Source organism: Rhinolophus hipposideros (assembly GCF_964194185.1).
Source record: "Rhinolophus hipposideros genome assembly, chromosome: 2".
Taxonomy (NCBI): domain Eukaryota; kingdom Metazoa; phylum Chordata; class Mammalia; order Chiroptera; family Rhinolophidae; genus Rhinolophus; species Rhinolophus hipposideros.
Window position 1 is genome coordinate 106,125,366 of NC_138048.1, and position 16,140 is coordinate 106,141,505.

At 46.6% G+C, this 16,140-nt stretch overlaps 1 protein-coding gene across 1 annotated transcript in view; it reads left to right on the forward strand.

Annotated features, from left to right (window-relative positions):
• Positions 1-8,298: 8,298 nt before the first annotated feature.
• The window catches only part of PCP4 (Purkinje cell protein 4), a 54,310-nt gene continuing 46,468 nt past the window's right edge, over positions 8,299-16,140 (forward strand). Inside the window, exons 1-2 of the mRNA XM_081030017.1 lie at positions 8,299-8,425; positions 9,180-9,380. Of these exons, the coding sequence (XP_080886143.1) occupies positions 9,372-9,380 (9 nt within the window). The 5' untranslated portion in view covers positions 8,299-8,425; positions 9,180-9,371. The remainder of the gene's footprint in view (positions 8,426-9,179; positions 9,381-16,140) is intronic.

Below are 16,140 nucleotides of genomic sequence, written 5' to 3' on the forward strand. Positions count from 1 at the left end.
ACTGTCCCTGTAGTATTTACTAATCTCCGGAGTGATATTTCCCTTCATAGCAATGAGACCAGGCATGTTATTGTATGTGCTGCACATAAAATGTGGAGCCACGCTTCCTGTCTTTAAAACAAGCCTTCTGCGTCCCTACCTGTGGGGCTGGGCTAAGTACTGCCTTCTCTGAACCTCATGTTCTTTAGATGGAAGTTCGAGGTTGATAAAATTACCTATCTCATTTGATTTTGTGATCATTAAAAGAAATAAGGCAGCCAGAGGGCTTTACAGGCAGGCTCACCAGGGGGCAGAACCACACCCATCTTTGCCCAGACAGGAGTTAAGGTAAACAAACATTGATAATGAGCTGTAAAGTTGTTGACGGGTTGACCAAAGGGGCAAGAAGAGATCTCTAAGGTATCACAGAGGGAGCAATTGCAGGAGCAGCTACCATGCTGGGGTTGGGAAACAGAGGGAAAAACCAGGATTATTAAAATTTAGAAGCCTGGAGGAAGGATGTCACCTCAAGGAGCTGAAGTTCAGGTTTCTGAGGAGGAGGTGCAGCTTGGTTGGTGCGCTGTCTCTAGGGAGAGTGTGGCAAGGCTGGTTCTGCCAATGTTGGAAAAAACACAAAGTGGATTCAACTGGGAGGGATTGTTACTGTGGAGGTAAAGAAGTGCTGCCAGCAGTGGGAACAGGAATCAAATAGGAAGCAAGACAGAAACAGGAAGGAACAAGCCTCTTCTTCTTCCTTAGCGGAATCCCTACTGTGCTTCCTCTTGGCTGGTTCTGGAAGGGAGGGGCGCTCCAACCTGGAATGCGGTTTGCAGAATACCAGATAGAGGATTGTAGAGCAAGGGTATAGGAGAGAGAGTGTACTAATTCCATCATCTCTGGGATTAGTTCCTATGCAGTCAATGGCTTCCTGCTTTTTTTGCATGCCTGGTGAGTGTTGGATGTCAGACCTTCTGAATGTCGTATCGTCAGGTGCTAGATTCTATTGCATTCCTTTAAAGAACATTGCATTATTTTTCTGGCATGTAGTTAAGTGGCCTGTGGATCAGTCTGAGTCTTTTGAGGTTTGCTCTTCGGCTTTGTAATGGCAAGCCAAGAGCAGCCTGTATTTTGAAACTGATTTAACCTCACTGCTAAGCCATGGCCCAATGAGGCCTCTGTGCAATGCCTTTGTACGTTGAGGTCACCCCGCTTTGGCGGGTGGCAACAGGAATGATTTCCAATCCTGGGGAACCTCCAGAAATGATTCAGGGGCTCGGTCCCCAGCGTTGGGAAGTGTCCGCCACTTAGGCTTTAGAGAGTACTTTTTGCATAAGTCAGTATTCCATCCAAGATTCGAGGGAAGCTTCTGCAGAGCTCTCACAGCTGTAACCTCCTTTCTGCGATTCGCTCTTGCAAACCTTAGTCTCCCTGGTGCCCCCGGTAAAGGCAACGCCCTCATTGCGTTGTCCAGACTTACATGGTATATTCACTCTAGCCCTCCATCATACCTTGGCTGACATAAAATGGGACCCTTAGCCCGAGGTGATGTCATGCAGTATCCCGAGTCATTGGGTCAAACACATTAAGCTGGGATTTGGATAGACAAATCCCAGCTTTGGATAGACAGAAGTCTGCGGGCAGGAAATCAAACTCTCCCCAGAATGTGTGCCAATTCCAGGTAAGGTGAATTGCCGTCTCTTCCAGGGTGGAAGGGATGTAAAGATGTCAACTTGCAACCAAAGTGCTCAGCCCTCTGACCCTTCTTCCTAGTAATGGATAAGAGGACATACTTGTCGGATCAGTGAGCCTGCGGTACCATGTGCTTGAGGCCATGTCGAGCTTGTCTAGCAGAAGCCCCGCATCTGGCAGAGCAGTTGCAGCTGGGGCTGCCATTTTGTTGAGTTTGCACCACTCTACTTACCTCCTCAATGGTCTGTCTTTTGTAGAGACCAGTCTAGTGAATTAAGTGAAGTTGGGAACTACCATCCCAGCATCCTTCAGCTCTTAAAGGGGAGCACGAATCTCTGCTATTCCATTGGGATGTGATATTGTTTTTGATTTTCATTCTAGCTTAGGTGGGGGCAGTTTCAGAGCTTCTAGTTGACCTTCCCCACTGTGAGAGCTCTTATGCCACAGGTCATGGATCCAATGTGGAGACTCTGCCAGTTGCCAAATATGTCTTTCCAGTGACATTTTGTGTCAAACCTGTGCCAGGACTCCATTTGTACTGGGTTCCCACGTGCCCCCACTCTAACCGAGAGGCAATGCTTTATGTACACACATCCCCACTGTCTCTTCTTATAAGGACATGGATCCTATTGGGTTAGGGCCCCACGCTGATGGCCTCATCTAACCTTAATGACCACCTTAAAGGCCCTATTTCTAGATACAGTCACATTGGGGGTTAGGGAGTCTTCAATGTATGATTTTGGGGGAGACACAATTCAGCCTCTAGTACCAGACAAATGGGCTGGCTGTGCAGAATCAATCTGAAATTTGGGGAACAGTTGCTGGACAGCGAATTAGAAGAGCTCACCTGTGTAGGAAGTGGGCAAAGGGAAAGTAATTCAGAACTGAACAAAGCACAATGCTGAAAGCTGTCATAGCAGCTGAGATCGGAGCCCCATTGGCAGGCCCCCCGCATGGGCCCAGGATGGAAGCAGCAGAGATGTGACCCTTTGAATACAAATGCCCACTGACCTTTTCCTCAAAGAGAGAGAGCAGCAAAGGTGACGCAGGCTCTGTGAGCAATCCAGGCAGTCCTTATCCCGAGGACAGACTTGGATGCTTAATTGGGCTAAAAGGGACTGCAGGTCATAAAATGACCTTTTCATCCACAAACAGAGAGTAATTTAAAACTTGAGAATAGTAGCACCTTCAGGTAAGACTGCAGCACTTGAAATTGGAAGGCGAGACAAGACAGAGATCCACAGAACTGTGACAGACAGACTTGACCTACCCATTCTGTCATCCCGCTTTCTCTCTTACTGGCTGGTACCTTTTAAAAGAGTGTCAAGGTGGATGGAAGGTTGCACATGTAAACACAAGTTATTTTAGGGAAAGAGAGAAAGAGGGGGATGGGAAGAGATAATCAGTACTCACAGAAAACAAATTTTCAACACCTTTAAGAAATAATGGAATGTACACATCTGTTCCCCAGGCTGGCCAGTTAAGGGTGACCCCTAAAGTACAGAGGAGATGGCGACAACACATATGTTGGGTGGGGACAAAAAAATGGGCAAAATGGCAGCGGTGTGTCATTATTTGACCACACTTTGGAAGGCCACAGTCTACTATTTCTATCAATCTATTTTTCCTTTAAAAAGACAATAACATACAGTCATACAGATCTGTTTTGCCAGAAAATTTTTTTGACACTTTAAAAAGTTTGCTTAAATTCTGACGGCACAGAGATTTTTGAAATATCATTTTTTTTTCTTGTTTTCAAAGGAGAAGATTCTTACCTGTTGGGTTTGGAAAGTGAATCTAATTTTATAGAAACAAGAGTTTTCTTTATATAGCAACTTTCACAGTCAGTGACTAATAGAATACTTATTGGAAAGCCATTTGGGGAATTGACTTGGTGCTGGGCGCCGGGCCAGGCATGGGCAATGGTGGAAGGAACAGTGGGGTGGTCTCACCCCTGTCATGAAGCTTACAGTCAAAGAGCTGAGACACAAGATTTGTGTAAACAAGCAGACACACTGGAATGAGTTGTTATAATAAATAAATGCTGTTAGAACATTCCACATCTGTAGATATAAATGGGGTGGGCTTCTGGCTCTGGGCCACGTGACACCCAGAGGTTGGCAGAGGGCTAGAAGGAAGGATTAAAATTCAAGGCAGCAGGAAACAAGGTGAAGAAGCAAAGATAGGAGATCCCTGGGCCCACCCATTTGGGTGGGGAACGCTGAGAGTGAGGGGTGGGGGCTGCACAGACACCCAGGGGCTATAGTTGGCTTCTGGGTGGGGGGGCAGTGAAGGCAGAAGGGATGGGGGAGCCTGGCCACTGACATTGGGCCATGAAGCCTCCATTCGAGGAGGCTGACTGTTCTCTCTCCATCCGGTAGCCTTCCCTGCTCAGAGATTGGACAGGGCTCCATGTGCACACGGCAGCACATGAAGAAGTAGAGAAGCAAAGGTGGGGAAACAAAGCAGGAGGTGGTTTTTTTTATAGCCCCCGTCTCCCCTGAAATTGTACACACATGATACATTTATTATTAGTGTGATGAAAAGCCCCTATAAGTAACCCCAAGGGAGGGTTTTGAAAGATGGCCTGGTCCAACTCTGCACCTTCAGGCAGGATCACTTCCAAGAAGATGAAAGTAATCTATCCACATTGTATATATTTTTCATAAATTATAGAACCACATGCCTGTATTTTAATTCAGCAAGGTTGAAGCATTCCCAAAGATCTAATATATAAAGCTGTAGATCTAATTCTCTTGAAGTTCCTTCAAAATTTATTTCCTAGCTCAATATATTTAGTGTATATATTTTTGCTTAGGTTGGCAGAAGCGAGGATTTAATATTTCTATATTACCAGTGGAGGAAATGAGACATTGAGGAGCGGAGAGACTCTGCCAAGGTCATATGGAAAACAATTGCTCATATCAATGATTAAGGTTCTAAGCTCTGATTGGTGACTCCATCTACCATGTAATACGGTGTTTGCTTGATATGAAGAAAGTCATATGATAGGGACATGCTGAAGCTGTTTAAATAAGATTCATACGTGTAAGAGACAACAATGGCCACACAGATCCAAAAAGGAGGTCGGGAGAGGGGGTTAGGCAGGAAGCAGGAGGGAGCCTGGAACGTTTGAAAGGAGTGAGTGGTGTGTGTGTGTGTGTGTGTGTGTGTGTGTGTGTGTGTGTGTATGTCTTATTATTGCTTCAAGCAATGATTGTCAAGACTGACTGCTTATTAGAACCACATGGAAAAAAGGTTTAAAGACCATCTAGTTACCATCCTTGTCCTTTGGGATTCCAAGACGGGGGTCCAGGGCATCTTTACATCTCGGTCTGATGCTGGTCATGTTGGGGCACCACTGCCCCGAGAGAACGGAAGGGGTTGGGAGTTGGGGGCCCAGGGCCCACCTGCAGCTGGGACATGATGGAAGGAACATTTGGTGCCAGAGGCAACCATGGAACCGTGTGGAGCGTGCACTCACATGCATCGTGTGGAACCTGTGGGCACTGTGTGTAACCACGGCAGCGGGGTTTCCCCTCTGCGGCCAGGATCTGAGCTGTGTCCCCACTACCAACTGCACTCCACAGCTCACACACAGGAGAGAACTAGTTCACTGAAGATGTCCTGGGTTGAATTGAAGGCCACAAGGCAAACACAGTCACATTCCCCTGAAGATCCCTCTAGGCTTTCCCTGAAAGTCTTCTCCAATGCTTGCTCCATCACCTGTATACGTTTGCTCGAGCTGCGATAACTGAGGCCCACAGGCTGGGTGGCTTAGACAACAGAAATGTATTTTCTCACAGTTCTAGAGTCTGGAAGCGGGAAGTCTCAGACCAGGGTTGGTTTCTCCCGAGGCTCCGGTCCTTGGCTTATAGATGGCCATCTTTTCCCTAAGTCTTCACAGTGTCTTTTTTCTACAATGAGTCTGAGTCTAGAGTTCCTCTTTTTATAAGGACACCAGGCCTACTGTTTGAGGGTCCATTCACACAACCTCATTTGACCTTAGTTAGCTCCTTTAAGAACCTATTTCCAAATACAGTCACATTCTGAGGTACTTGGATTTAGTACTTCAATACAGACAGACCTCAGAGATACTGTGGGTTCAGTTCCAGGCCACCACAATAAAGCAAATATCTCAAGAAAGCAAGTCTCATGAATTTTGGGGTTTCCCAGTACATATAAAAGTTATGTTTATGCTCTCTTTAGTCTATTGAGTATGCAATAACATCACGTCTACAAAAACAATGTACACACTTTAATTAAAAATACTTCATAGCTAAACAATGCTCACCATCATCTGAGTCTTCAGTGAGTCATAATCTTTTTGCTGAGGGAGGGTTTTGTCTCAATGTTGAAGAGAACGCAGTGTCTGCAAAGCACAACAAAGTGATAAGTAATAAAACGAGGTGTGCTTGTGTATGAATTTGGGGGGGACACCATTCAGCCTGTAACATCATCCATCCTCTCCTCCACAGCCTTTATAACCCCCTGCTTTGTCCCAAACAATTGCACACTCTACTCAACAGTGTCACAGCCCAGCTTGGGCACTACCAATCCTGCCCCTGCTCCTTGGAAACTCTAGCAACCGTTCACTGTTCCTCAAACCCCAAGCTGTTGCAAATCTATATGTGCATCTGTATTATGACAAAATTCATGTCTGCACTGGAGCCAGACCTACAGACCACCAGAGCATAGGCTGGTTCTGTGTGTCCCTCCACTTGTCCCTTCTGCCTGAGCACAGCCTGCAAAACCACACGTGGGACCGTGTCAACATTGCCACTGGGAGATCTCATCCTCTATCTGCAAGCACTGGGTCCTCAAAGTCCCCAAGTAGACAGGCGTCCCTGAGGATGGTGTGGTTCTACTCCTCCTGTGTGAAACGAACCCTGTTTCCTTTCCTCTTCTCCCACTTCTACCCCCCTGGGTAATCGTGAAGGCATCTTGCCTGGGTCCCCCATGCGTGCAGTTGGTGGCAGGGAAGGGAAGGGGAAATGAAAGAATAAGGAAGATACTGGCAGGATGCGCTGGCAGGCAGATCCTTTGTTAGTCTGCAAATGATTCGTGTGGTCGGGATATCTAAATATAGCTATCTCTCGCTATATCTCTATTTAAATATATATAGTTCATTCTGTTGCGCTGTGAAATATGAGTTATTATAATGAATGTACCAATCTTCCCGACTTTCTATCAGCAAATTTCTACGTAAAGTGGCTATAAATGAAGAAGATCGGCTCCCATAATCCAGAGTCTTGTTCTTCTTGCTGCTTTGTGATCCTGTTCACTCATGGTCACGTGGCAGAGACGAGGACCACTGGCCTGCCTTCTGTGGGCAGCCTGTGCTCACCGGTGCTGTCTGGGGACATGTGGCCTTTTCATCACGCACTGAGGTGGCCCTGAGGAGTTTAGTTGTACGGGTGGAGAGTGGGGCTGGAATACTGGAAGTCAAAGAGAGGAGGTCACAGTTAGGGCAAGGAGAGGATTGACTTGAGTTGGGGTGAGGTGGCCCTTCTCTGCAGAGGGGAGGTGGGGTAGTGTGGGGAGAAGGCCCCAGCGGACACTTGGATCTTCTTTTCAGACCCATTAACTCCCACCCCAAGACTGGCCAGGGACACCAGTGTTCCTTGAGTTTCCCCTTGCCCCCAAAACTTCCACCTTCCCCAGGTGCTTAGTCCTGATGTAAAGCTGTTATTTCTCAATGTCCCAGGAACAAAGTAGGATCCCCAGCAATAACCCACACTGGGGGAAGTTTGAACTTTCAAATCAAGTGCTCACACTGTAGATTGGTTTTCTCCATCCTTGCTTCATCTTGAAACATGCATTCTGGCTAGAACACTCAGTGAAGAACCACATTGACAGCTGCTTCTCTGATGTTGCTCTAGAAAGACTCCTGTTCTCTCCTTTCACTGTGCTTTCATTCTTTGGCATGGAGCTCATCTACCCTCTTCTGGGAACTAAAACACTGCCAGCACGGCCAGGCTCAGTGTGGCCCAGTCCTGGCACCCAGGGAACACAGTTCATGGAGCTGCCGACTCTTGAGTTCGAGCAGCAGCATTAGCTTTTGGGCAAACTTTATGTTTTGCACCTGCCCTACAGCCACCACTTCCTACTTCCTGCTCCAAGCTCAAGGAAGTAGCTGCTGTGGGTCCAACTGGTCGGTTTAAACAGTAGGTGACTCAAATATTCACAGGTTCCACCAGGACATTTCTATCTCTGGGTGGCAGCAAGGCAGGGATCCTGGGACTCTACCTGGAGCAGTCCCAGTGGGTCACTCCCGGCAGTGAGTGAGGACAATGAGGGAAGAACAGGGAGAGAAGTAGAATTGCCACGACGGTTGGGGTGGAGAGGTGGGGTGGCCACTGGGAACAGAAAGCCTGGAGCAGGAAGGCATGGAGGTGGGATGGAAATACTGTGGGGTGAGAGAAGGAGGAGCCTGTGGAGGCGGGAATTGAAGGTGAGGCCGCCATGTGATGGCCATATAGAAGCCAGCGGGGGACAATTAGAGGTGGGGCCGTGCTTAGCATGGATTTCCACAGGGAGCTGTGGTCCGAGTCTCTCTGTTAGGGTGAAGCCCTGTGAGGCATCTGAGAACTGTAACCACTCCCCACTTTCTCATCTATTTACCTACAGGAGATACTTGGTAGCCGTCACTCAGAGGTGTCTGTATCTGCAGGAGGTCGTCAGAGGAGTTACTACCCACCATGGCTTGTTGTTATTGTGCTGAGGCTGCGCTTCAATATGGGACCAATTGAAGCTGGTAAGTTGCACAGGTCGCCCTGACCAGCGATGGGCCGAGAAGGCAGGCAGCCACATGTATCTCACTTCTGTGCCTTGGCCACGTTCCCCAGTCTGTGGAGTGTCCCCTGTGAAAGTCAAGGGTCCACTCGGATGTCGTGAAGACTTCAGGGTCTCACTTGTCCAGGATGAGGCAAGAGGGTCGGACCTCTTCATGGAGAGGCTGCACAGGGTGAGGTGACCAGACCTTTAGCAGATTCCAGGCTCAAAGCAGCATCTCCCAATGGTGGCGAAGTTATGACAAGCAGAGAGACAGGCTGCGGGAGCTCCTCTCCTCTCTCATCATAGCGTGACTCTGAGTCCATGCCTCAGTCCTGCTCACGTCCTCCAACCAGGGGTGAAATGCCTGCCTTCTGAGCAGGCTGGAGGATTTGGGGTCATGGAGAAGGAGTGAAAATGCTCAGCTGTAACAGCTGAGATTTGTGCTACAAAAGGCAGGGCAGGGGAGCTGCATGTCCCCAGAAGACGTGGAGGGATGGGAGGCAACGCACATTGGTGCTTTCAGAACTGCCCTTCCTTCGAAAACAAACCTTCTTTCCACTGACATTGAGAACGTGTTTTCCAGGTGTTTAAATCCCTTGAAGTAACGAACGGTGCAAACCTGTGATGATCTTTGTACCTCTGACTTTGGCTTTTTTTTAAAGCTATTCTTTCCTTCTGTCCCTGACAGAATATGGAGCAGTGACCTAACACGCCTTCCTTCTTTGTTCCACTAGGTGGCCCTTTGTGCTCTCAGATATCTGCCAGGCTTTCAGCCAGGTGAATGAATCCCATTGGCTTGCGGGAGGCATGATGCCACCGGGCAGCCCTTTTTAAGAGAAAATCCAGGACCGGTGGAGTAGCGAGCCCTGGGCAGTACTGTGTGAGCGGAGCAGCTGGACCGGACGGAGTAGCGCTGTTAAAGCATCATGAGTGAGGTGAGTGGTGCTGCTAGGCAACGGGGGCGAGGAGGGACCTGGCTGCACAGCCAGCCTCAGAAAATGCGAAGGCTTTCCCCGTGTGCTGAAGAACATGCCAGCCCTGTAACTGTTTGTTTTGAGGCCCGAGCGGGTAATAGCTTAGTTTGCATGGCAAGTGCAGAAACTGGTTAAGTTTGCAACTTTGTAAAAATGTGCCTTAGAAAGAGAGAGGGACACACTGTTTGCCTCTGATTTAATTGTGACTTCGGAAAGTGCTTTGGGTGTTAGCCCTCAGACTAGAAAGCCGATTGTTCGATTGTTTGGGTCTCTCACGAAGATGTGTGCTAGCTCCTGCATGGGTTTGCTTTACTGAACACCTTTCAGAAAGCTAGCAGGCAGGCCCTCTGGGTAAAGCCAGCTTCTGAAGGTTGGAAGGCGGTGGGGAATGTCACTGCCCACCCAGCCGCGGGGAAGCACTGCCTGTACAACTACGGCTGCACTTAGAGCACCAGTGAGGGAAATGCGAATCACACGAACCATGAAAAGAACTGTGTGTCTCCGTGTGTGGCTCAAAGATGGGAGAGACTTTGGCAGAAGACGAGCGACAATTTTTCATTGAAAGTCACTTCTCTGAATATGTTTATGCATAATATATTTTGTTGGGGCAACCCGATAGCTCATTTTATTTTTAAAAGGTCATATTCTCTTTCTTTCAACGGAGGCAGATTTGGAGTGTGAAGCACCACCCTCTAATTTGATTCCATAGCCAGACAGTCTGTTTTCATTTCCTTTTGGTCGGCACTTAAATAATTACTTTTTAAGATCTTTTATCTTCTCTGTTTTTTTTTTTTTCCCTTGGCAGATGGGTGATCCTTTTTTTGGAAGTCTAGAGTAAAATGAATGACTTCGGAAATAAAAATACCTCTTGACTGCTTTTGTCTCTCTGATGGGTGACTTTTGATATGAACATGACAGGAAGAAAGAGTGGGCAAAGTCTGATAAAATTCAGGAATGGGGTTTGGGATGGAGCCAACGGCTTGAGCAAGGAAGAGGGCAAGTGTGGGGAGGATGCTGAAACCCTCCCAACAAGGATATAACCACACCAGCAGCTCCCACTGACCCAGCTGGGCTTCTAGCTCTCCACTCGTGTTACCTTATTTGAGCCGCCCAACAACTCTGTGAGTAGGTGCCAGTATTATTCCCACTTGACAGATGAAGAAACTGAGGCCCAGAGAAGTTCAAGGTCAACTGGTTCCAAGCTACCAGGTGGTGAAAGGCAAAGCCAGGACTTGGGCTGTCATGCTGGGTGGCGGGCCACCAGGTGGATGTCCAAATGCATGCGGGATACTCTGAATAGAGGAGAAAGAGGAGGAGGAGCATGCGAGGTGAGGAAAAGGAGGTGAGGGCTCTAAAGGAGAGATAGGGCAGTGAGGACCAGGCCTCCGTTTCCTACACGCTTGGGTGGGGGGCTTTCTGCTGGACTCAATGGAAATTCCAGAAGCTTCTGTATTTTTGTCAGCTCACCTTTCTTGTAAGAGAAAGGGATGGCTGTGTGCTGTTGGTGTTTTACAAACAATAGTTTAATATAGAAGCGTTCTTAGAAACCCACATCGCCCTGGGGCCCCCTTTCTTGGATCAGGTGAGCTACCAGGGATTCTTCTGGAGTGGTGGTCCTGCTGCAAGCTCTCCTCGCTGGCTTAGCCACCTTGTCGTCTCCTGGGTGGCTTCCTGCCCAGTGCTTTCCAGAATGGCCCAGCTCAGTGGTGCTCATTTAATTGTGGGTCCCCCTGGAGAGAGCAAATGTCCCGCCCTCACCCAAGGATTAGAGTCACAACCTCGTTTCTGCTGAACACTTAATTAGGGTAGTTCTGCAGCCCCACTGCCAGCACTCCGGTAGCCAAGTTGGAGAGCGGTTGCAGGAACTCTCGGCCTTAGTCCCTTTGATGCTGATAACACCCCACAATATGCACATCTGGCTCCTTTGCTTTCCTTCCCTGCCGCCAAACCCCCAGCTCCTACACCTGCCTCCCCCCTCCTCCTCACTCCTTCAGGTCACCTGCAGCTGCCACCAGCTGGGTGACCAGCCCTCTGGCTGATGGCCACATTTCTGGGGCTGTGTTCTTTAGAGAACGGGAACTTATCCTTTGACTAAAACTTAAATCTGCTTAAGACATTTAATAAAGTTGAACAGAAGCTCCTTTCTGGGGAGAGAATTGGATCCCCCGTGCCTTTCTCCCCAAGCTTCTCTTTAGTTGGATGAATTACACGTGGCTTTTAGTTTTAATAACTGTCAGGCAGGGATAGATTTCAGATGATCCTTTACTTACTTGTGTAACTAATTTACTGCAAGGGCCACAGCAGAGGATTTTGTCCGACTTCACTGTGACTTCAGGATTTATTTGAGTCTGGTGGGCAAATAGTTCCTGCTCTAGCTGTTGAGGTTCAGTGCCCATTGCAGAATTCCCGAGCTCACAGCTGCCCCGTTGGGCCAGTGCCCCAGCAGGGCAGGGTGGGCCAGAGAGACCCTCAAAGGGCCAGGTGCTCCCTGCAGTGGGCTCTGCTCTTCCAGTCTTTAAGGGGAAGGTGGGTGGGGATGGGGGCAAAACCTGGAGCTGGATTTAAACTGGGTGACTTTACAACACAATATCTTCTTTATCCCCTGTAACAATGCTTTTTTGGGGGAATGACATGTGATTTAAAAAAACACCAGGATAGCAAGGAAAGTAAAGTCCAAATTTAGGGCACCGTGAGAGAGTGGAGGTGGCTTGTGGGGGTGTCTACATTTCAGTATTAACGTATGTCAGATGTGCCTGGAGCAGTCTGTGAGATGAGTTGGAAGATCTTTTCGCAGGGATCAAAATGCAGGTATATGAGCTGGGTCAGAAATCCTGGCCACCAAGGTTGAAGTTTTACAAAATGGCTTCTCTCCCCTCCCCACTGGACTCCCAGGCACAAGAGGGAAGAAAAGGTTCCCTTTGTTTAGCCACCCAATATGGTTTGAAAAAAAGAGTCCCTCCCACCCCCGAACAATGATCATTAGCCCCATTTTCTTATTCAGGTGTCTGTTGTTAAGCTGTTTTTCAAAAGAAGTTATTTAGAAGAGCCAGGAGCAAAATTTTAATGCATAAAGGCAAACATTTGGGGAGTTGATTTACAAATGACACCCCATGGCCCTGTTTGTGAGGGGGTGGGGGCATTCCCAGTTGCATAATGCATCAGCTGCCAGCTATTAATTAGACTTGAGACCTGGGTGGGAAAGCAGCTTCCAAAGTCTTTGGTTTCGCTGTCACAGGTGCTTTTCTTTCACTAGCTTCGATGGGATGTTGCAACTCGGTGCCAAGGTTATGGGCCTTTTTTCTCTCCAGACATTGGTCACAAGGAAAGGGCCGAGCCTGTCAGAGGCATAGTTTGAACAGATTGAGGACATTAGAGGGCAAATCTTTAGACCCACATGTCTGCCCTTAGCACAGACACAGAAGCCACAGCCTTTATCCATGAGTCTCTAAAGAGACAAGAAAGCAGTGAATGACATTTTCCTGGACAGAGGTTGCCAGGAGAGGCTAGTCCTTCTTAAATCTTGGGATGGGGAAATAGAAAAGACACAGTTTTCTTTTGTCAAAAGTAGCCCTTTGGTACAAAATATCATGTCACACTGGTTTGGGTGCACCTAATTAGCCATCAAGGTAAGCTGTCGGTGATACATATAGTGAGATGAAACAGACCTAAAATGAGAATTATTACAGGTGTGTGCCCCTTATGATGTAATAGTGAAGAGACACACATGCTAATAGGTTGGGTTTGCAAGGAACTGTATATTTTAGACCAGTTAAGCGCAGATTCTGAGGGTAACTGCACAAAATATGGATTTTGCAATTGGCCCCGAGGGCCTAGCAACAGAAGGGGAAATGACAATTCAATTTCTTATGCAATTTTAACCTCATTTGTGGGTGTACTGCAGCAAAGATATGGAAAGATCCAGCAAAATCCATATGGTTTTCTGGATCACGCAACGGTAGACACTCTATGTATTCTAACTGGAGATATTAGGTCCAGAATGACACTAGTGACAACTTGGGTTCGAAGTTTGACTTTTCTTAACTGGGAAGAGGCCACAATGCAGCATGAAAATGTGTTTGCTGCACTGACAATTTAATGAATTGCCATACAATTTGTTTCTGCATCTTGCATTTCATTAACAAGGGCTCCGGCACTAAGAAGTGCTGTTTTTCTCTTTTGAATTTTAAGAATGACAGAATGCAAGATGTATTACTTTTTTTCAGAAAGAAAAATTGAACAAATGAGTCACAATTGATTTTATGAAAGCTCTAGTGGACCAGTGTGACCAAGGTGACAAGGAAACATGGGTGTTTTGTAATGGAAAGTGCCTTGAATTTATGATGAATATATTTTCTGCACTATTTTTTAAAATTCTAATTTCTGCTCTCATGCTTTATTCGAGGTGCCGTCCTAGGTGGAAGGCATTCATAATTTGTCTATGATCCTTGTGTTCTTGATCCACTGAGCACATTGAACTATGTGAACACGTGAATAATACTGTGAGCCCATGCCCGGGGTGTGGCTTTTCATTAATTTAGAATGACGTTATGGAAAGGGCTTCCTACTGGGGGAAAAGAAGGTTTTTAGCAGATGAACAGGTATAGGTTTATGTTATACTTGACTGCCATTTTTATAAAACACAGCATTACAGGTCATTGCCATAGTCTGTTCAGGCTGTGCTAACAAAACACCACAGCTGGGTGGTATCTAAACAACAGACATTAATGCTCACAGCTGTGGAGCCTGGAAGTCCAAGATCAGGGTGCAGCACGGTCAGGTGAGGACTCTCTTCTGGGTCACAGACCTCTCGCTGTGTCCTCACATGGGGAAGGGGCGAGGGAGCCCTGTGGGGTCTCCTTTATAAGGGCACTGATCCCACTTAGGAGGATTCCAACCCCACCATCTAGTCAACTCCCACAGGCCCCACCTCCTAATGCCATCACCTTTGGGTATTTGGATTTCAGCATATGAATTTTGGAAAAACCCAAACATCCAGTCCATAGCAAGTATTATGGGTTGCATTTTGTTTATTAGACTCATCCTACTTAGACTGAACTCTCCGAGGACGGGGGCCAGCTTCATGTCAGCCACGAGGCCTGGCGCCTGGTTTGGCTCTTGGTAATGTTCAGTTAATGGATGAAAGCATGGACATCAGGGGGTGGATTTATCACCGAATGTGACCAATGGACCAGACACTCTATTTTCTAAACGTTGAGATTTGTGGCTGTAATATATTTTCAGAGGAAAAGTTCTGTCTTTTGTTCTTTATTCCATGTTTGAAACCTGTGTTTGCCATTGAAATCCTTTTATGCTGGAAATGGATGCTTTGTTGTATATGCAAAATGAATGCTTTCACGGCAGGCAAAAAAAAACAACAAAAAAAAACTGGGAAGGATCTCAACAGAAAGAGCTCTTGACATTTGGGGAAATGTCAAGGAAAATAGGGGAGTGGAGAGAGGGCGGGAGAATTCTAATATCCTGTAGTTCAGGCTTGTCTCCATTGAGACCCTTCCCCTTCAGATAAGTTCTATGAAATTCAAACAGAAGGGACTGGAACGAGACAGGCGGAGCCCATGAATACCTTGGAAAACAGTTTTCTGTGTTGAAATAGAAAACCAGTTTGTGCATCGAGAGGGGATAGGGAAGAGTAGAAGCAGGTCTTAGGAAGAAAGCGCCTGTGCCGCTTCCATCAGCCACACTGCAGAGTCTGGCCTCTAGCCTCAGAAAGCAAATGGCATATTTAACATTGGTATTCATAGCTACAAATGAATCCTTGTGTTAGTTTGAACAAATATTTTAATGAGAGTTGCATATTTAAATACTTTAAATTAATTTATATTCAAAACGGGAATAGATGAAAATTCATAGCTAAAAAAAAGGAGAGATCTGTTTGCATTCGTTCTCCTGGGAAGTTAGACACTGAATTGTGTGTCCATACCCCCCATACAGGCTAACGGGGTCTGTCTCTACTTTTTTACTATCCCCAGGCATAAGCTATTTACCATTCTTCTCCCAGTCAGCAGAATGAAGTGAGGTATACATGTGAATAGAGAAGTATTTTCCATTCGATTTCATACAGATGTCATTTGCGTATGGATAAGAGAATGTGTTATAGATCACTGTCTTGTACCATAAGCCAAGCAAGTTTGCCACACCCGTCAATGGCCCAAGCCTATAAATCCAGCATTCATTTTTGGGCTGCTTTACATGAAATTCAGCATAAGTTACACATTCCAGGCATCAATCTGCATGAATATTGTTTGCACCTTGCAAATAGTCCTAAATTTATGCTTCAGAATCTCACTGAATTACTTCTCATTTCATTTCTGAAAGGGAAATGCTTGACCATATTTATAACCTTGCGAGTGGAAAAATCAATCACCCACTAAATGCCATTATTTTATTATTTTACTCTTAAACTGCCACCTTATAAATAAAAGGAAGACAAATTAGTATCATAAAGCAGGCAGGTAATCATCCACAAATGGAAAACTCCCCTGCAGAACATCTAAGGGGAAAGAAGCCAAAAAGTGTAAACTGTTGGAAATATTCAAATGAGACATTTTCATCCCACAGTGGAACTAGGTTGGAGGGCAGGGGAGTTCCTTTCTCTGGAAGGTTTCTGCCCCCAGTGTGAGGGCAGGTGTGGACTTTGCCAAGACTGAAATATTTCACTCAGTGGTCTGGAGTGTCTTTTGAATGTTAGTTTTAAAATCCTTGT